Source organism: Neofelis nebulosa, chromosome 2 (genome assembly GCF_028018385.1).
Source record: "Neofelis nebulosa isolate mNeoNeb1 chromosome 2, mNeoNeb1.pri, whole genome shotgun sequence".
Classification (NCBI taxonomy): domain Eukaryota; kingdom Metazoa; phylum Chordata; class Mammalia; order Carnivora; family Felidae; genus Neofelis; species Neofelis nebulosa.
Window position 1 is genome coordinate 203,800,733 of NC_080783.1, and position 21,221 is coordinate 203,821,953.

The 21,221-nt window shown below is 57.5% G+C and overlaps 1 protein-coding gene across 2 annotated transcripts in view; it reads left to right on the forward strand.

The window, feature by feature from the left end:
* RUNX3 (RUNX family transcription factor 3) overlaps positions 1-21,221 on the forward strand; it is a 59,580-nt gene that overhangs the window by 25,968 nt on the left and 12,391 nt on the right. For both annotated transcript variants that reach the window (XM_058718604.1, XM_058718605.1), the window contains exons 3-5: positions 5,473-5,750; positions 7,622-7,778; positions 14,973-15,077. In XM_058718604.1, the coding sequence (XP_058574587.1) occupies positions 5,473-5,750; positions 7,622-7,778; positions 14,973-15,077 (540 nt within the window). The remainder of the gene's footprint in view (positions 1-5,472; positions 5,751-7,621; positions 7,779-14,972; positions 15,078-21,221) is intronic.

Here is a 21,221-nt window from a genome sequence, read left to right on the forward strand (position 1 = left end):
TGTTGAACCACGGCTCTGTGCCTCCGGCTCCACCACCACTGTGGGAGCTGACGTGTATTGTGCACTTTCGCTCTCTGTACCCCGGCTCTTTCCAGTATTTTGTTCAACCGGTGCAGGGGGGCATAATCAGGGAGTGCCTCTGAGCCCCAAGTTTTGAGTCTGATCAGGATTTTAACCCCACTCTGGTTCTCCCTAGCCCAGAAAACCTGGAGCACCATTACCCTTGGTTTAAATGGGCATAACAGCTCCCGCACACAATTGCTGGGATGGAATGAAATGATGTACTTATTTTTTTTTTTTAATGTTTATTTTTGAGAGAGACAGAGAGAGCACGTGGGGGACGGGCGGAGAGAGAGGGAGACAGAGGACCCAAGTGGGCTCTGGGGCTCAAACTCACCAACTGTGAGATCATGACCTGAGCCGAAGTCAGATGCGCAACTGACTGAGCCCCCCAGGCGCCCCTGAAATGACGTGCTTAAAGCACAAACGCAGTGCCTGGACACCGGGACACCTGGGCCATCTCATCGCTCATGCTGTTCTTTCCATTTTACCCGCCAGGGGACCAAGGCTCCGTGAGGTGCAAAAGTCACACAGCCAGTCAGTGGCAGAGACAGGAGTGGTGTCCTAACCACAGTGCTCTCTCCAGCTCCCCCCTCCCTTCCCTCAGAGGCTGGCCCTTTCCAAAAAAAAAAAAAAAAAAAAAGGCACCCTGTAATTTGAGAAGCACACTGGTCCTTCTTCTGCACATTCAGGAGCCTTCCAGAGAGGCTGCCCAGGAGGAAATTGTCTGGGGATAAGGGCTCCCAACCCCATCAGCAATAATCTCTTGACCGCATTATTGTTGTTTTTCATGACCCTTTGTCACTAAGTCACATATGTGTGTGTGTAATAATATATATGCATAAACACACATATTTGAAATCGGGATGCAGGCAAGTCTTGGTTTAATTAGCAGGATTTTCTTCCTTTTTCTTTCACATGGAACAATTGATGACATTTTAGATGTGGTGAAATGCAACGCCCCCCCCCCTTTCTAGAGGGAGTGTTCTGGATTATGAAATGGAGTGATTAGAACCACTCCATTCACAGAAAAGGAAACTGAGGCTCAGTGAAGGACAGAAATGTCCCACCTTAAGCTCCAGGCCACCAAGCAGGAGGGTTTCACCATAGGTGCCTCCAGAGTGAGGGTGTGGAAGCCAGACTGTGAGAAATGATTAACTTCTAGAAGACAGTCCTCTGCTAGTAACTGGACTGGCTCCCCCGGGACTCAGGATAAAGGGAGCACAAGCGTCCTTGGGGAGGGGGAGGAGGCTAACAGCGCCAGCTAGGCCCAGGTCCTAGCGGAGAGAGTTCTGTCTGCCTGTAGGGGGGTCGGGGGTGGGGACCAATGGGTTTCCAGAGTGACGGTCTGAGAGCCTCGGGGAAAGAAGGTGAGTCTTGTCAAGATCCAGGCTCAGGCCGCCCGGTGATGGTTGCTGGAAAACCCTCCCACAAGTGGCCTCTGCCTGGAGGCAGGTCACAGATGGTCCTCACCTGCCCCAGGCAGCCTCTAGGCAAACCAAGGGGGACAGGGCAATGGACTAGGCTCTGAGACCCGGCAAGCTTTGAACATGAAAGTTGGATGTTTCACAAATGGGAAGTGTGAGGCCCACAAAGAGGAAGAGACTTGCCAAAGGCCCCAGACAAGGGGTGACCGGGCCTTATTTCTCACAACAGCGATAGCTCGCATGGATGGAGCACCCCCTATGTGCCAGGCCTGTGTTAAGCACCTTTCACACGTCTCTGTGAGGAGACAGCTCATTTACCCCCAGTTCACAGAAGAGATAGACAAGAGTCAGACAGGTTTTAAGCAATTCTCCCTGGGTCACGGTCGATGGTGGGAGAAGACAAACTGAGGCAGTTGGACAAACCGCCAGGCTCCGTCCACAACCAGTGAGCTGCTCAGAAGACTCTCCATGTCCCATATGTCCAGTGTCTGGCATGCTTGGGGGGATCTTCACCCCTCCCCGGGCACTGGACTCTCAGGGAATCAGACCTGCCCTTGTGAGCTCTCTGGCCTGTGGGGAGACACAAGCAATCACCTCACTACCACCATCCCACCTAGAGCGCACTCCTAGACACCCTCAGGCTGCCCGAGGAGGGCGCCCTGACACAGGGTTATTTTGACCCCATGGCTCCCACTCCCAGGGCAAAGGATGCTGGTGGGAGGAGTGGCCTCCAGATCCTGAGTTCTGCGGACCCCAGTTTAGGTCCAGCTATTCACCCAGCTCTGGGCCAAGGTAGGCCCAGACCTCCCAGCTTCTTAGCCCTGCTGCGGACAATTTAGGGTGCTCTTAGGTGAGAGCCATTTAAGAAAAAGCAGATTTGTACAGCGGCCCGTTGGAAGAGGCAAAGGAGATGTCTATCCATACAAGATGGGGAAGGGACAGGGTATCCACGTTTCCCACATAAGGGAGTGGGAGCTGTCCAACTGCCTCTCGAAACATCAAAAGGAGAGAAAGAGAGAGAGAAGTGACCCTGAGGCTGTCAGTCAGGGATGGAAAGGATGTAGGCTGGCCATTGGCAGAAATTGGGAAGAAGCTGTCCTCCTCACCCATTGGCCCCCCGGAATGGGACCGGAAGCAACTGTGCATTTCTGGCAGGGAGAATGTTCTGTGTGTCAGAGGGCACAGGGACCCTGGGGTGCCAGGGGCGCCCATCAGGGGCAGGTAGGGGAGCCTTCCGTCTGACACAAAGCCATTGGTTTGTCCTGGTCGCACAGATGGTGAGGAATCGTACCGCACGTCTGTCCAGAAAGGGCAGTACATAGGAGGCGAGCCTCTAGACACGGGACTGCAGCTGGCGCACATCTGTGGGCAGGGCCGGCCGGGCAACTCCGCGGCGGGCAGAGTGCAGGCGCCAACTAGCGGTGGCTCCCGAAACTGCTCCCGGCCCGGCGGCCCCCCGCCGACCTCAGGCTGGAGACCCAAGCTTCTCCTGGTTTCCGCGCCCATCCCCATCCGCACTGAGCACCCTCCCGAGGGCTGGAAGCACGCCGGATCCTGTGCCCGGTGCCGATACCCACAGGAACCGCATTTTCCGGATATCCGTTTGTAAACCCGCCGCCGTAGGATGAGGGAGAAATCAGGCGGAGGGACAAGCAAGGGCACGGGTGCAAACCGAAACCATTAGACGAATCAAATTTACAAACCCGAGACGCAGCGGGTCCTGGCCCCCTCAGCCACTCCAGGGCCACACGCGTCGCCCGCCCTCTCTGGCCCTGGGCCGTACCTGGCCACGACGTGGTGGGCCTTCAGGCGGGAAGCTCCCGGGGGTCGGACGTGCCACGGCCCCGGTCCCTCGCTTGCTTCTGGTTCCGCAGCTACCGCTAGCGCTCCCGAGACTGCAAGGGCCTTGGCCCTCGCGATCTGTAACTCCGAGATGTAGGCTCCATAAAAGGATCCCGCAAGGGTCCTTCGGTGTTCCCACCTTCGAAATGGCCCGAGGGGCTGATGTGAGGCTATGACGGGGGCAGGGACCGGCTCTCCAGGTGGTCGAGGTTGGGCCACGGCCTGTCCCCCCCTGGGGCACACGAGGGCCTTGAATTCGTTTGGAGAGGACGAAATGGCACGTACTGGGCCGGGTTCAGATCTGGGGCGCGATCCTGCGGCCACCTTCGGATCCTATGCTTCTTGGTTTCCGAAGCTTGGAATTCGTCGTTTTGCACCTGTCAAGCCCCGGAACAACGAATATTCAGCCCAATCTCCAAGACGGCGGGGAGATTCCGCACGCGTTCGTTCGCTCCCTAGACTCCAGGGAGCGCATCTGGGGCGATAATCCAGAGTGAATGGGGGCTCGATCTTTCCAGTTCCTCCCCCCGCTGTAGCTTCTCCCTAGGCCCGCTCGTTTGGCCTAGGAGGCGGGAGAGGAGGACAGGATTGACTGCTGTGATGCCCTGGGAGTCGCTGGGCCGCGCGGCCGGGACTGAAGCGACAGTGCTTCGGCAGAGCGGTCTGCGTCCCTGCGGCGCGGCCCCAGCACACAGCCAGGGAAGACGAGGCCATGGGCCCGCGGGGGCCAGTTTGCATCCACAGAGAGGAAGAAAATTGCCTCCTCTGGAAGCCGGCGCCCTTAGCTTGACAGCCATTCCCGCGTTCTCCGCAGTTTTCTTCTGCCCGTGACTCCGTCCTCTTGCACCAAGCAGAACAGTGTTTATATGCGCCGGGCAAAAATCAGGGGGAAACACTCGCGTTTTTCAGCCCCCATCGTATTTTTCAAAGAATGTGGAGAAGGCCGAAGGCCGCCACAACGAAGAACGACGAGGCAAGGGGCCTGCACGGTGCTGAAAGTTGCATTGAGGGCAGAGAGGAAGGGAACGGGGTTAGTCACCCCCAAGCCACATACGGGCCCGCAGGGGACACCCTTCCGTCTGTCCCCGGTTGGCAACGGGGCCAAAGAGGCCGGGCCCAAAGCCGCACTAGGCTGGGAGCTGCAGAGGCCGCTGGTGGTCGCGGAATCTCGTGTGCGGTGCAAGCTCATGGGTCAAAATAATTTGCGGGAAGGGGTCAGGGAAGGGTGAGAAACCTCTTGGGGGCAGCTCTCCGCTCGATGTCACCGGGCTTGGGAGGCCCCCGCGTCCCCCAGCTGAGAGTGCAGGCATCACAGGCAGAAAGCAGCTGGAGCTGGGAAAGTGCCGCCACTGGCGGCGGGGAAAGGGCGCGAGAAGGGGACCTGCGACCCGCGCATCAGGGAGCCGCGGCCCTGCAGACAACGGCAGAGGAGCCCCCTGCAGAGTCCCGGGCGTTTTAACCAAATTTTTAGCATTGGCCCCGGCGCCCCAGAACTCTCGAGGAGCCCTGGGCTCACGCGCCAGGCCCCCGACCCGGGCGTCCTCCCTGGGGCGGGGCCTTCCGCCCCTCCCCGCTGGGCGGCCTTCGGCGGTCCCCGTTCCTCCCCCCGAGCGCGGCCGAGGTGCCGGCGATGGGGGCTCCGATTGGCTGAGCGACGCGTCGCTCGGGCCGGCCCCGCCCCCGCGGGCCCCGGGATAGTAACCCCGCGCGGGCCCGCGCGGCGCCGCCACTTGATTCTCGAGGATTTGTCCTGGGGCTGCGGCCGCGCGGTCGGTGGGGCGGCCGCGAGCGGGCTGCGGGGGCGGGCGGCGGCGGCGACAGCCCGCGCGGGCCCCGCCGGGGCCGAGGCAGACGTCCCGCCGCGAGGGGCGGCCGCACGCGGGCCGGGAGCCCAGGATGCGGGGCTAGCGGGCAGGCTGCGCGCGGCCGTCGGGGCAGCGAGGCCTCGCTGCGGGCGGGCCCCGGCGGGGCGTCCCCGGGCGCCGCCCCCTGCGCCCTGAGGCCGCGGCCCGGCTGCTTCTGCTTTCCCGCTTCTCGCGGCAGCGGCGGCCGAGGAGGCGCCCGCGCCGGCCGCCCCCGGGGGAGCCGCGCCGCCGCCGCCCGCCCGGCGCCCTGACGGCCGCTGTTATGCGTATTCCTGTAGACCCGAGCACCAGCCGCCGCTTCACACCTCCCTCCACGGCCTTCCCCTGCGGCGGCGGCGGCGGCGGCGGCGGCGGCAAGATGGGCGAGAACAGCGGCGCGCTGAGCGCGCAGGCGTCCGTGGGGCCCGGCGGGCGCGCCCGGCCGGAGGTGCGCTCGATGGTGGACGTGCTGGCGGACCACGCGGGCGAGCTCGTGCGCACCGACAGCCCCAACTTCCTCTGCTCCGTGCTGCCCTCGCACTGGCGCTGCAACAAGACGCTGCCCGTCGCGTTCAAGGTGAGTGCCGGGCCCGGGGCGGGCGGCCCCTGGTCCTGGGGATCTGGGCGTCTCGGCTGCAGGAGCCAGGGCCCCGGGAAGGGAGGGGACGTGCCCGCCACCCCGCGGCGAGAGCCCAGCAGCCGGGCCCAGGGCGCTTTCGGTCTCGCTGCGCGCTCCGCCTGGGGACCTTGGCGTTGCCTCTCAGAGGCACCGGGCACGGATGACTCTTGGGAGGGTTGCCCCTTCCACCTTCGGGGAGCCCTGCTGAAAGACGTTGATGCGGAAACGGGCGGATGGGGCCTCGCTCCTCTCCGGTCCGGACCCCCGCGGACACAGCCTTGCGGGCAAAGGGGACGAAGAGCCCCGGAACCGGGGCGAGGACACCGGAGGTGGGGTGCAGAGGGTGGATAGGGCCTACCCTTCACCGCCAGCACCCCTCCTCCTGCACCGCTTCAGAAACACTTCCTGCTCACACCCTCAACCTCTGGCTTCTGAAATTTTACACCGGGCGACTCTAGGGCTGAGAAGGGGGCACCGAACCCTAAACCGTTGCGGGCGGGAATCCCGAATGTCAGGCCGAAATGGGGAGGGGGGCGCTCCCACCCCCGGCAGACCCCAGCCAGAGGATCTTTTTTTTCCCTTTGCTAGGGAGTAGGCGACTGTTTCATTTTCATTTTTTTAAGGGGGCAGCGAGATGAAACGAAAACGCCTTGGTTTTCCCCTAAACCTCTCACAGCTGCCGTGAGAAAGGGCAGGGCAGGAAGGGCCAGCGCTGGGGGTGGTGGGTGCCCGAGGTGGCTGGAAACCGCGGCTTCTGGCAGCTGAGGCCGTCCTTGCTCCCATTAAGACGATTCCAAATTGAAAAAAAAAAAGGATGAGTGACTCTTGGAGGTCTCCCGGGTGACATCTTAAAATGCCAGTGGGGAAAATCTCCCGGGGAGGAGGGGGAGGGGGCGGCCCGTGTGACTTTAATCCCCAGATCGGAGGTTTTACTGTCACTTGGAGCTTAAAAGGAATCTTTGAAATTAAAAGAAGACAGGATGTTGACAGGAAATCTGGCCTTTTTAATCAGACCCCAAACATTTTCTCCTTGAAATTTTTACCATCTGGATCCCTCAGTCCCTGCACGCGGTGGCCACGTTTAAATGGCTGTGACTGTATTTGCAGCCTGATTCCTTTTCAAAAGGCATCTGTCTCTCCCCGCTGCTTGGGGTGAGGGCTGGGGGAGACGAATCAGGAAGGCATCTCCAGCCCCATCCTGCAGTTCCCAGCAGGTGCATCCTCCTGCTCCCAGAAACCCCTGTCTCATTTTAAAGGGGTTTTCTGTACAACCCCCCCCCCAAACACCGGTTTGTTTCACATTGTGCATTTTCCCTGCATAACGAATTCAGGCTCTGCAGAGGCCGATAACCTGGGCCTGGCCCACATTTCAGGACCAAATTTCAGACCCCAAACGGCTCTTGCATTAATTGAGCTTGGGGAGGAGCCCCGTCATTACCGTTGTTGATATTGTTTTTATTTAGGGACTTTGTTGCTAGGAGTATGTCGATTCCTCTTTTGCTCAAGCCGAAGGCAAGAGGGAACTGCACCCCACGCTGTAGGGATGGAGCTCATTCTCAGCTCTCGCTCGGATTTAATTGAAAGAATAATTTCTCAGGACACGGCTTAACCAGTCGATCTAGGATTTGGGTGTGGAAGGCAGAGCTTTGGGCTGCTTGCTTTTGTTATCTGGGGGGGAAGGTGTCCATTGTGTTTAAGCCTCTTGTCCGCTCTGCCTTTGAGAAATCCTGCAGTGCGCCTGGGACCTAGGGGAGCTGCCCGGCCCCTCCCCACCTCTCCCTTGCGTCCCTGTACCTCTCTAAGCTGCCCCTCTGCCCCTGTGCCCTCAGGTGGTGGCGCTGGGGGATGTGCCTGATGGGACGGTGGTGACTGTGATGGCAGGCAATGACGAGAATTACTCTGCTGAACTGCGCAATGCCTCGGCAGTCATGAAGAACCAGGTGGCCAGATTCAACGACCTTCGCTTCGTGGGCCGCAGTGGGCGAGGTGAGCCGAAGGGAGACTGCGCACCCTGACATTGGCAATGGCAGAGGTGGGGGGGAAGGCAGCTGAGAGCAATCCCTTGGGGTCCCAATGGGAGCCCCAGAAACAAGTCTCCAGGCCTGACTTGGTCTAGAACAGTGGGTTGGAACCCCATGGGGGTGTTACAGACCCCTTTGAGGATGTGAAGAAAGTTAGGGTCCTTTGCCAGAGAAAGACACAATTCTCTCCCAGTTTCTGGGATTTACTGACTCTCAAAGCCATCCACATCACCCCTTTTTCGAGTGTTCTGGTCTCATAAAAGATGCTGGGAGCAGATCGTGGATTAACAGCCTCGTAGCTCTTTTGTGGCAGGCGGGTTTAGCAGCTGGCTTAGACAAATGGCTGGTCTGCGGGGCGGGGGGGGGGGCGCGAGCACCCCAGCCACCCTCCCCACAGGGGTGGGATCTCCCAGAGCTTCGAGCTTTGAGGCTGCCTCTCCCCAGCTGTGGTCTCCCCAAGCCACAGTTTCCCCAGCCCCGTGAGCCTTAGGGTGGTTTAGACAGAGGTGAATGCAGTGCAGGATGCCGAATGCTGGAAAGCGCGGCTGGAAAGCCGCCATCCCCCACCCCAGAATCAAGGCTGGTCCCCCACCCTGCCTATGTGATCAACCTCTGGCAGCAGGAGGAAGGCAGGACCAGCCGCGGCAACTGTGGCTGCCGCCCGGGGCTGTTGAGTGGGAGGCTTCTGGGACCCGAAACCCATCATCACTTGTGGGTGGAGAAGTCCTAGAAACCCTGCCCCAGCGAAATGGTGGATTGAGGGCTCGCTGGCCCTTTAAGACCAGCCTGCTGAAAAGTGGGGTGTGCCCTTCCCAAGACCCAGCCTGCCCCTCCAGCTTCACTAAGAAAGTAAGCTAGGTTTCCTCTGCCGCCAGTCTCAACAGAGGCTGAGGCAGAATTGTACTTTTCATCACCAATAAACAAGACCTTCTCAAGGTTTTAGTTCCCTCTGAGCCGCCAGCCCTGCTCACAAACGGGCATCTGGGCACCATTTTTTCCTCTCCAACCGTTCAATGTATACATACAAATGTCAAACATATTTTGACTTTTCAGCATTAATTAAAACCAGGGCATTATTTGCATGTAATAACTGTTTACTTGTTACTTTTTATGAAACTGAAATAGTTTACATTCTTTCAAACATTTCCTGTTCCTGTTGGCTCCCTTCCCCATGCACAGATTTCTTTCAAACGTTGCCCTTAACTGGTTGCAGGTTGATGGATGGAAAATGTTTGCTTTTATGAATTAAGCTTTCATTGCTGCTCCTAATTAGTCTCCGAGCCCCTTTTGTCATCCCCAATCTCTCAGGCCTTTTGCAACTTAATCCCGGCCGCAGCCCTGAGTGGAGAGTCACTCGCCAGGGGTTGCAGCTTGACTTGGGGGCGGTGGCCAGGTGTGCGGGCCCAGGTGGGGCGAGGATGTGTAGGGGAGGCCGAGGGAGGCCCGCCGAAGCTGTGGCCCCTGGTGAGGCCGGCAGAAGGAGAGGTCGGTCCCGGGAGCCAGCAAGGCGTCAGGAACGTGCCACCTTGCTCCCTGTCCTGGGAGGAAGAGGGGACCCTGTGATTCCCAGAGTTACCGAGGGCATGGCCGGCCAGCTGGCCACTGGGCCACGGAAGATGATTTCTCTATGCCGTTTGTGCGCACAGACCTGCGCTTACCCTGCAGGGCCTGGGGGAGAGAGTCGGGTTCCCCAAACGTTGTTTAGTGTTCAGGCGCCTGCTCTTGGAGGCTGAAGTTGTGCATCTGGGAGACGCAGGGGGCTGAGTTTGTAAGCCATTCTCACCGCCCTTCTCCCGTCAGTCTCGTGGGACTCGGGGAACAGGCAGGGGGCCTGAATGGGAGATCCAGTACCTGGGGAACCTGACGAGACTTTCAGACCTCAGAGGCTCATGGTGTTGAACGGCCTGGGCTCAACAACCAGCCCCCTGGATTTCAGTCCCAGCTCTGCTAGATGACATGGGGCGCGTGGCTCCACCTCTCTGTGCCTCGGTTTCCCCGTCTGTGTAACGGGGACAACGATGATCCCTCCCTGTTGAGACTTTGTGAGGATTAAGGAAATTGGCACAAGCGTATCAGCTTGGCACACATCGAGAGTGGGATACATGTTACAGATTTTGTTACTTCAGATGCCTGCCACTGGAGATCTTTGAAGTCGCTTTGAGCGGTATAGTCACTGATTCTGTGATTGTGGTGTGGTTTGGCCGGGGGTGGGGGAAACCCAGAAGGTGTGAATCGTCGAGTGGGAGAAGTGGAGGCGGCTGGCAGTGGGGAAGGAGGGCGCCGGGGTCCGGTGGCACGGAGCGGCGTATCTGCTGTGCCCATGTTGCCCAATGGGAAATTCCCACTGAGAGGACACATCAGCGATTCACACAGACAGTGGGTCACTCTGGGAGCTGGGACAGGTTGGAGTTCGGGACCCCGAGCCTTTCCCTGGCCCTCTGACTTCTGCCAAGACCGAGAAGCCAGATGGAAACTTCTGCCTGTTTCCTTGATTCTGTCTTAATTCTAGGAAAATAGCTTTCCATGAAGGACACATACCCACCACCACCGCCACAGAGCCCTCGCGATAAGCCTGAACGTGGGGCCCAAGAAAAGGGAGGGAAAGAAACCAAGCCATTGGTGTCTCCTGCAGCCAGTAGGGCCGAGGTTCCCACCCCACCAGACACAGTGCCCTTCTTACAACGAATGTTCTGTTCCGCCCCCTTCACCAGCCTACAGTGAAACGCGTAGACGATGTAACTTACCTACTTACGCGCAGTTTCAAAACCTATACAATTCCATAACTAATGGGGAAGAGAGGGGAAAGTGATTTATGATAAAATATCCATTTGAACACGTAAATGTTGGGCAAGACTACACTGTGGGTTGAGTGGGCGCTTGTGTGCCTGGCACAACACCCCGTGCCCGCTAGGGCACGCCGCCAGCCCAGGCGCACGGGACTCGAGGTCTGAACGCAGCATCACTGTCGATGACATAGTTTTCTGAAGTTGTGAGCAATTCTTGGCAGGGTTAAAAAAAAACAAAAAGCCCATCTCCCATCCTGGACAATTCAGTAGATATTAAAAGCGTGGAAAAAAACCTTCGCTTTATGTCAAATGGAGTTAGGCTCGTGGCTCAGAGACTCTTTGTAACAAGTTCTCCACACACAGGAAGAATGACTGCCTCCATGCCCTGGACAGTGCTGGACATCTGCGTCCTCCGCCCCCCACATCCCACCTCTGGAGGACCAGACGCCACAAATTCCCTAAATGTCCTCTAGGAGGCAGCCACCGGCCTAGGTGAAAATGAAGAAAGCATGAGCTCCTAAACTATCACTGGCAGGTTAAAAAGCAGCCGGAGCTTGTGGAGAGAGGTTTGGGTTGAGAGATGAGGGTGTGGCTTACCGGCTGCCGCTGGGAGAGGAGACAGAGGGCCTGTTGGCCAACCCTGAGAAAACCCCGAGGTCCCCTGAGACTTGTCCCCTCCTGCTGTCCATGAATCCCCGTGTGGTAAGAGTTATGACCCAAGAACCATCTAAGAGGGACAGGGACTTGCCTAAAGCCACACTCCCGGACCTGGCTGTTTGTGCTGATTGGTCCAGGGCCCCCCTCTACCCCCCCACCCCGGGTCCTACGGGAATGTCTGGGGTCACTCAGGGCCCCAAGGGGCAGCTACTCCTCCCTCCCTCCTCTCTTTGGGTACCTGGGACGATGGTGCCAAGCCTGGAAAGGAGGGGGGGGGGGAAACTGTTGAGGAGGGCCGATGACCTCAGGGGTGGCTTACGGTTTGCTGCCTGGTGAGAGTGGGGGCTTCTCACTCCCCAGGAGCGAGTCCTTAGTATGCGGTAGGGGCACAGACCCCAGCACATTCTAACCTTTTGGACCCTGCCCAAATACTGTGTGACGTGGATGACTCATTGCCCCTCTGTGAGCCTCAGTTTTCTCATCTGCAAAATGGGAACGGTCGTCTCTCCCTTAATTTATCTAACTAACATCTACTGAGCATCTCCTATTGTGCCAGATGCTGTCCTTGGGGCTGGGGATGCAGCAGTGAACAAGGGACAAGCAGCTCCCTCCCAAGGTAGGGTGGGAGCGAGAGGGTCTCTGATACTTCAGATTGAGGTCTTTAACCTTTTTTTTTTTCCTTTTTTTTTTTTTTTACCCTATGGCCCGCCTGACAGTTTCAGAATAATGTGTTTTACCAAATCAAATAAAACACAAAGGATTACAATGGAAACCAATGGCAATAAAACATAGTTAGCAAAATGTCTTTTAAAATTGGGATAAATGTGCTGCTTTATTAGCGTATTAAATGGTAAGATGTGGCAATGGGTCTGATGACGACCACGATTCTGAGGTCGTGACGCGCACAAAAGATATTTAGAGAAATTTGCAACGTCAGTAATGTGATATGTAAATACCTGTGACGTCTGTTGGTGACAAGGTCACAGGAACTTCTGTAATACCTCTGTGGTTTGCTGCTGATGGTCATACTTGAGGGAGATGCTAAATTGCAGCCAGAGGTTAGGGACAATACAGTTGTCATTTTTGTTTTCCTGTCCCTGCTCACGGGCCCACTTAATTCTGAGAAGCAGCCTCGGAGGCCAGGTTTAAGATGTCTGCTTTTGATAAAGTGACCAGAGAGGGCCTCACTGAGGAAGTGACTTTTCAGTGGAGTCCAGACAGAGTTGCAGGAGCACTTCAATAATTGGGGTCCATCCAGCCTGGCACCCGGCAGTTCAAGGAGGCATTGGAAGTGGCAGAGGCCTGGGGACCCCCCCTCAGAAAGTGCCCAGCTGGTTGGGGAGGGGGAGGAGTCCAGGAGAAAAGTGACCAAAGAGTGAGGGAAGGCAGGTCCCAGGAGGGGGTAGGCAGGGAGCCTGCGGCCTGGCATTTCCCTATACCTTCTGCACTTCCAGTCTCCAGAAACCGTGGAAAGTGCCCCTGTGGTCTGAGCGTGAGGGGTTAGGTTTCTGCGGACCCTGGAGTCCAGAAGCAGGTGCTGTTTGCATTTCTGTCCCTGCCTCCAGTGGACTGGCTCAGGAAAATTCTTCCAGAGAGGCCCCACTCTTCCCCAGTTTGAGCCGCACCTCAGTGTAACCCACCCCCTGGTGTCTCAGAAGCCCGAGGGTTCCGTGCCGGGGCCCTGGAAGCCTGATTTCCTTCCGCTCCGGATCTCCTGTTTTGGGGGCTAGAGTCTTCATGGATCACTGGACCCAACCGCGCAGAGAGAACCGCTAAGCAGCGTTCCCTGCCCTGAGAGCTCCTCTCCCACCTGTGAAGCGGGGACATCAAGACTGGCTGCCTGCCTGCCTGCCTTGGAGAGTTGCCGGGAGTACAGGGGCTGCAGAGGGGTCCACTCAGGCTGCCTCCCTCGGTGCCCGCCCACGGCCCACAGGCCCCTGCCCTTAGGGAGCCCCTGGGTCTGCAACTGGGGTGCAGAGATAGCGATGCTCAGGGGCAGAGAAGGAGGAGGCCGGCATTAGGGGATCGGCGAGGCTCCCCTCGCACCCTCCCCAGTCTCAGACCGTGTGGGGGCTTTGATGCTACTAGAGAAGAGGGCAGGAGAGGAGAGGCCTACTTCAGCGAAGGTGAGAGGAGAATTGGGTTGCCCTTTGAGGAGAATCTTGACCTCATACCCCACCCACCACTTATACCCCCAGAAGAGCCAAAGAATTAAGAGGTAGAAGGTAGAGAAGAAGGCTGTTTATCGAGGGGAAGCCTTGATTCGCTTGTCACACGGGGAAACCCGCCTCAACATAAGACAGTAGGAGAAAGCACCAGCGAGAGGAAGCACTGGAAATGCAAACCAGCTCGGGGTCAGAAAGCAAAAAGCAAAACGCAAGACAGAAAGGCCACTGAGCTGAGAAACTGATGGCCACACAAAGGGCGGGGAAAGGGCTCAGAGGCTACTGCAGAGCGATCTCCAAAAGGCGCCGAAATGCCAATAGGAAAGCATAAAGGAACATCGAGGCGATAGTCAGCGTTGGGTTAGGACAGAGGATGAACGTGTCAAGACTTTCAGTCTCACTGGGCATGGCCAAGAGGCAAACGGAGTCAGGGGCAGTAAGATCCTTCTTCCACCTTGACAGGCGGCCGTGCTGCCAATGGCACCGCGCTGACAGCTGTCACGGTCACGGTGACTCTCTGGAGCACCATCTCGCCAGAGAGATCGATGCCCCGAATACGTCCCAACCCTCTGACTGCGATGAAATCACTCACCACTTCTTGGAATCTTTTCTGAGGAAATAAGCACAGATGGAGACAAAGATTTTTATAAACGAAAGGTCGTTTTCATTTTATTCTAACTGGTTAAAAAAAAAAAATTATCATTTTAAAAGTTTTTCCTCTCTTAGGAATTTTGAATGGAGACTTTGGAGCCAAATGTCTGTCTAAAAATAGAACAGAGTTCTGGAAATGACGGTTGCGTGTACAAATGAAATGTCGGCAGCTCCCAAATCAGCCCTTTTTCAGCCCCAGCTGCACACACCAGTGAGAAGTCAGCAGGGGCGTCAGAGAGTAAGACAGATAAATAAAAGATGAGGCTTCTGTGAGTTGAAATATTTTGCAGGCATTAAAAATGAAGTTTATGAAGAATTTTTAACGACATGAGAAAGTGCTTATGATGTGAGGTTAAATGAAAGAAAACAAAACCAGGGTATGAAAATATGTATTTTGGTATCATTGCAACTCTGTAAATACACATAACCCACACAAAAAAGGATTAGAGGAGAAAACACCCAAATGTTAATAGTGTTTATTCCTGGCTAGTTGAACCATGGGCGATTTTTCTGTGTTCCCCAAATTTTCTATAAAGATCACTCATTACCTTTAGGAAAAAATATATGCGTTTTTATACATGTTTTTGTAGTTATACGTGGGGTGCTCCCCAGCCCCAAATCGCAAGGGTCGCTGGACAGAAGGAACAGCACAAAAGCCAGGAAGCAGGGAGAAAATGAGCAGGGCGGCCAGAGCATGGGGAGGGGGAAGGTGATAAAGTTGGTGCCAGACCTCCTGGGGCCCCGAATGCCAAGGCCAGCAGCTGGAACTTCACCCAGAGCCCCATCTTCTGCCCAGGTTCGAAGGAGAGAGATCTGCCCTTTCTGGGAGGGAGACGGGGTGTTGCTTACAGCTCCAGGTGCCAACCTCCTGCCTTTATTCTCCACTCCCCCCCCGCCCAGGGAAGAGTTTCACACTGACCATCACCGTGTTCACCAACCCCACCCAAGTGGCCACCTACCACCGAGCCATCAAGGTGACCGTGGATGGACCCCGGGAACCCAGACGTAAGTGCCCGAGCCACTGAGCCCTCTGGGCAGTGGGGAGGAGGGTCCAGCAGGGGGAAGGGCAGCAGCCGAGGTCAGACAGATGGCAGTGGTCCCCTGAAACGCTCTCATCAGGGGGCTGCACTCCTGGGCTCTACATCGCTGCACACCCAGTGCTTATCCCTGGACTGCTGGAGGCCAGCAAGGACCATAGGAAGGGATAATGGCAGAATCAGCTTGACCCCCCCCCCCCCCAGGACTGCCCACTGAGAGCCAGCTGAGGGAGTATGGATTTGTGATTGGCATCTGTTAGGGAAAGGAACTAGATGGAAAAGTCTTCCAATAGGGTATTTGTGAGTGTTGGGGGTGGGGGGAGGTCGGGCCAGGTTTGCTCTACTCCGTCCCAGCTTCCTCTGCCAGTGGCTGAGGGAGGGAGCCATCAAAAACAGGAGTTGGTCTGGCTGTGAGGCCACATCCCCTCCTTGGAAACTTTCTTTGGATCTCAGTATGTGACTTAAGTCACACGCAGCCTGGGCACTCTGACCCCAAAACCCACACTCAAGAATGCGAACTTGATTCTGCAGATATTTACTGAGCACCTACTATGCGCAGGGAGTCCTGATGTGTGCCTTTTAACATCAAAGAGAGTTTGTGTTTAATTGCTTCTGCCTGCTGAAGGATAATGCTGTTTGTAGGTTTATGTTATGGGCACTTGAGGGGCAGCTGCCACAGAATGGGCCAGAGGTCTGTATTCACTAAATGAGTGAATGAATGAATGAATGAATGAATGAAACAGAGAACCAGCTGACCAGCTGGCCATTTCTGGACTGGCTGCTTTCTGAGCCCTGACCAGAGTGCTCCTTCTGGACCACCCCACCCCCCAACTTGTAACATGCTCAGTGTGGGGTATCGGGAGCTGCCCTGCCTTTCCCTTCCTACTCGTGGCCCTTTAGAGTTTAGAAAACCCTCTCACATTTATTGTCCCATGGGATCCTTACGACAGCAGAGCCAGAGGGTCACCCCAGTTCCAGTGGGGAGAGAGTCCAGGCCAGGGGACGTTGAGAACCTGCCAGGGCCTCCCATGGCCTTTGGTGCTGGGAGGGGCCCTGTCTTCCCAGAGACAGTCGTCGTGGATTTCCATTCCAAGCTGGGTGGACTTGGGGCAGGAAGACAGAATGGGGACTGGAGCCCAGGAGGCTCAGAACAGATGGGGCTCTGCCAGGGTGTCGTCAGTGAGGGCCACCCAGGGCTGGCCCCTCCTCCTGGGGAATCAGACTGACCTAGCTCCCCATCTGTCCAATTCCGGGGCCCACTCCGGTGTCTGGCCACTTGGGGAAGGCTTAAAGCTGGGCTTGGTGTCCCCGGATGACTCTCCCTGAAGGCCCTCAGGGCCCCCTCCTCCAGCCTCCCTTAGCTCCCTCAGCTCCCTCATATGGTCTTCAGACCCAAAGACAGGCATCTGCTCTGGCCAGATTCTTGCCGGGACTGGATGTGGATGGGTCCATGCCCCTGGCCTTGGGATTCATGGCCCTGGACAAGTCGTGTTGTCTTTTGGGCCTCAGTCTTGTCACCTGTGAACTGAGTCAGTGACCCCAAGAGTCTCGAGGTGGTGATGTCTGGGAAACCCTTGTGAGCCATAAGCCACCAGGATGCAGAAGAGAGCCTGCCTGGTTGGGGATGTTGGGGAAACTGCTGGCCTCTTTCAGCCTCAGCCCCCCCGCCTCCAGGAAGTGGGGTGCTACCACCCACACCACAGGCCTAGAGACCAGTGATGGCATGTGGATAGCATCTGGCTGTGGCAGGGGGAGGGTCCTGGTGAGTCACTGGAGCCATGGTGTTCGGTTATCCCCAGCACCTGGCCACCACCGTGCATTTCCACCACGAGCACCATCTGTGGGTGGTGACTCTTGGTCAGCAGCAGGGGGGCAGCCCAAGCCATGGCCCTAAAGGTATCAAACAGGTGGCACACCACTCTGTCTCCAGGGGCAGAATCAGGACGGACGGGAGCCACAGTCGGCTTCACTGCGATGATGCAGCACTTAGGAGCCACTCCACAAAGCAGTGAGCACCCAGTCCACAGAGGCGTGTGGCAGGGGGTCTTAGAGCTTGCTAGGAAGGTTCCCAGGGGCCCAGCAATGCCTGGGATCCCTCAAAACCCCCCATGTCCCGCCGTTCTCAGCCCAGAGCTGCCCACCCCACCCCCTCCACCCCGCCTTGAGGGCCCTGGATAAGGGCAGGGGTGTGGCCCTGCCTTTGGGAGCCCCCAGTTCAAATCCCCTGCCGGCTCTTCTCTCCTGGGGTCCCCAGGCCTGAGACAGCCCTTCTGGGGGTGAGCTGATAGGGGAAGGCGGTGGGAGGCGGGGGGCGGCAGGGGACTGCACAGGACAAGGCAGCTGAGGCCGGAGGGAGGGGAGACAGCAAGAGGAAGGAAAGAGAAGCCAGCCCGGGAGATGGGCCGGAGTCCGAGGCCAGGCTGGCTGTGTGACCCGAGGCAAATGACACCCCTCTCTAGGCCTTTAAGTCTCATTAAAGAGACTTGTTCAAACAAAATCTTAGCAGAAGCTTATTTATAGAAAAGAGCAGCTGTGGGAGGAGGCAGTTCTCCAGGTCTCCCGTCCTGAGGGCCCGCTTGCCTGTGCCCCCGCCCACCCAGGCCTTCAGGTCAGGTCTCACCCGCACCCTGGCTGCCAACCCCACCCTGGCCTTGTCTGTGACCTTGGACAAATCCTCCTCCTTTCCGGGCCTCCGTTTCCCCACCTGTAAGAGGTGAGAGACCGGATCAGTGCTGCTGGTCACCAAGCACTCCTCGTGTGCCAGGTCCCCATTAACAGGTCTGCAACCACCCGGGAGGAGACAGGCCAGGAGGCAGAGCCACTTGCCCAAGGGTGAGTTTCAGTGCACCCCATGGGCTCCAGTCTGGGGCTCAGGGAAGTGAGGGCCACTTGGAAGGGCCTTCCTGCCTCACTGTGCCTCATCTGTAAAATGGGGAGGATAGTAGCGTCTGCTCTGGGGAGTTGTCCTGAGCGTGAAAGGAGCTTGCAGCTGCACAGCCCGCAGGAAGTACCCAAACCCTCACGGATTATCACAGGATTTCCTTTCTGGGCTTTTCTCCTGCTTTGTGACTCCCAGCCCCATGTGAGGGCTGAGCCTTGTGTGGGGTGGGGGTGGGAGTAGGGGCTGGTCCTGGGAGCCAAGGAGTGGGAGTCTGCAGATCCCTGAGGCCCAGCTGTGGGTTCTGTGGCTGGGTCGTTCCCCTCTGGTGCCCTGCAGAGCATGCCCGATATGCAGCCAGGTGGCTGGCTGGGTTTGAAGGCTAGCTTGGTGGCTTCCTGCCTGTGTGGCCTTGGTTTCTGAGGTTCTCAATGCCGGTGTCCCTCATAGTCACCGGGGGCTGGTTAAAAAGCAGGTGGCTGAGCAGGGTCCAGGATTCAGGCAGGAGGCAGTCCGGTGCCTGGCGATTCTGGCATGGAACCACTCACCCCATCTTCCGGGTTTAGCAGGTGCTGGCACCTGAAGGGGTAGGACCCAAGTTTTTAATCCGGCCGGAGGCAAAGGGGGACAGTTCGAGCATCTTGCCTGTGGGCCCTTTCTTCCCAAAAATGTACATGGAATGATTTCAACAGATATTTTCCTGGGCACCTTTCATGTGTCTGGCGCTGTTCTAGAAACTGGGAATGCCACAGTGAGCCCAATAGACAGGCTCTGTCCCACTTGGGTCTTCTACATTAGAGGTGGGGAAAGATGATATAAATAGTTCTATTGTCCCTGTGGCCACAGCACCCCACGTGATCTGTGCTTGTTACCCCCTGACTTCCTCTCTGACATCCTCCTTGCTCACCCCACTCTGGCCACCCTGGCCTCCTGGCTGGTCTTCAAACTGGGCAGCCGCATTCCTGCCTCAGGGCCTTTGCACTGCTGTTCTCTCTCTCTGAAACAGACACCCCCAGATGCGCGGCTTGTACTTTCCCACCCTGAGTGAAGGCTTTACTCAAACTTCTCAGTGAGACCCCCACCACCGTCACGCTGTTTCACATCACGCACACGCACCCACCCCTTACCAGCTTTGATTTTTACCTAGAACCCTGATCACCTTCCAAGATGCAATAGAGTTCACTCATTTATGTCATTTATTTCCCATCTCCGCTCACTATTACATACGCTCCGTGGGGCAGAAGTTCTTTCCTCTGCTTTGCCACGTGCGGGCATAGACCCTGGAATACAGACATGAGCGCTTAGTAGGTGCTCCGTAAATATGTGTTGAATAAATGAAGTACCTAAATGATTAGTCGACTTAATCTCAGGTTGTGAGAAGTCTTATGGGGAAAAACAAAGCTGGGGGGAGGGGTAGAGCGCACAGCGATGGGATACCGGGGAAGCCTCTTGAGGAGGTGACATTTGACCAGAGAGGCCCGAAGGAAGTAAGCAAACAGGCTCCGGACGGCACGAGGAGGAAGCGTGACCCTAAGCCCATAGCGGGGCCTTCCAGGGTCCTAGAGTTGCCACAATTTCGGTCTCCGCTCCAGGTGTGGGGAGGTAGGGGGAGGCCTGGGCTGAGGAGAGGCAACTCCTCTGAGGAGAGGCCCGTACTCCCAGGGCCCCCTAGGTCCCCAGGGGAGTGCACCCAGCAGGAGGGAAGGGGTTAACCTCAGACCTCCCGGGCTCCCCTAATCAACCCCAGGCCGCTGGAAGCCCCAGTTGCGGCCCTGGGAGGGAGCCGCTTGCCTCCCTGCCCGCTGGCCCCCCGCCAGCCGGTTTCCCAGCCCAGCCACCGACCGGCTTTCATCTGCTCACAGGGGGCCGATTCAAGGCAGACCACCCGGGGCCCAGCACCCGCCTGCGATTCCCCGCGGTTGTTAAGAGTCGGGTGTAAATCTCCTGACAGGCCACAGAGCGGGCCTGGGGCCCGGGGGCCCCACCCCGCAGCTGGGCGGACAGTGGCTGCTGTGTCTGGGCTGTGACCGCACCAGAGCCGGGCCAGGCAGCCGAGGAGGCAGCTGAGTGGCTTTGGATGGGTGAAGGGCCCCGTAATTGGGGCCCACATTGTTCCCGGCAGCCGCCGCTCTTCCTGTGCCCGGCTCTGCTTCTCCCTGTCCCCTGTCCCCTGCCTCCCCGTCCCTCTCCCACCCAGCTGAGGCCGAGCGCCGAGCTGGTCGCTTGCCAGTCAGACCTCACCGCCAGTCAGCCCAGCTCTCCTCTCTCGGAGCGCTTGGGAAGCCAAGACCTCAGCCGCCAAGCTTCGTGCAACGTGCTGACCGGTCCAGGTTTGACCTTGACCTCGCACCTCCACTTTCCCACCTGTAAAATGGGGGTGATGGTAGCAGCCCCTCAGAGGGTTATGGCCCTTGTAAACGATATGCATGGCTCACCTAGCACGGTGCTTGGCCCCTCGTAGGTGCCTGCAAAAGTGGTTGCCACTCTCATCACGGGGACTTGTGTTGGGGCAGCACGAAGGCAGGGGGATGGCCCTGACGGTCCCCAAGAAGCACCAGGTACTTGGCAGGTGCAGGGACCCCGTGCCGGCCCAGCTGGTGGTGATGAAGGATGCCTAGGGACTGGTGGGAAGGGAGCCCCCAGCCCAGAATCCAGCCATCGTTCTCTTCCTCCAGCACCGTGTGACCCTGGGTGAATCACTCAGCATGGCTGGGCCGCAGTATTCCTTTCCCCCTTCTCTACACCTGTGAGGCTGGGCATGCCTACCGTATAGACACGTTAAGGAAGAACTATGGCGCCCAGAACGCCTTCCTTGAGGGTCTAGGCCGGACCACCTGTTTAATTCCTGCAGCCTGTCCACACCCTTCGGAGTTCCAATGTGATCTCCATTTTACAGATGAGACAGCTGAGGCCCAGAGGGAGAAGGTGACCTGCCCAAGATCCCCAGTGGGTGAGAACTGCCTCATACAGGCCTGGGCCACTGGGACCTTGCTCTCCTATAGATGAGGGTCACAGCACTAATCGAGGCATGCTGCAGGGACCGGCAGTGACTTGAGCTCAGCTACTGGAGGCTGACAGGTGTGGTGGGCCAAGGTGGGGCCCTACCCAGGTGGCCCCCATCCTCCCTGCAAAGTGTTTTACTTTTAAACACTTAGGGTCTGTCCTGCAGCTTATCCTCACCTTGGGGGTTAGATAGTATGAAAACCACTTGACCGTTGCGGCGGTTAAGGCCCA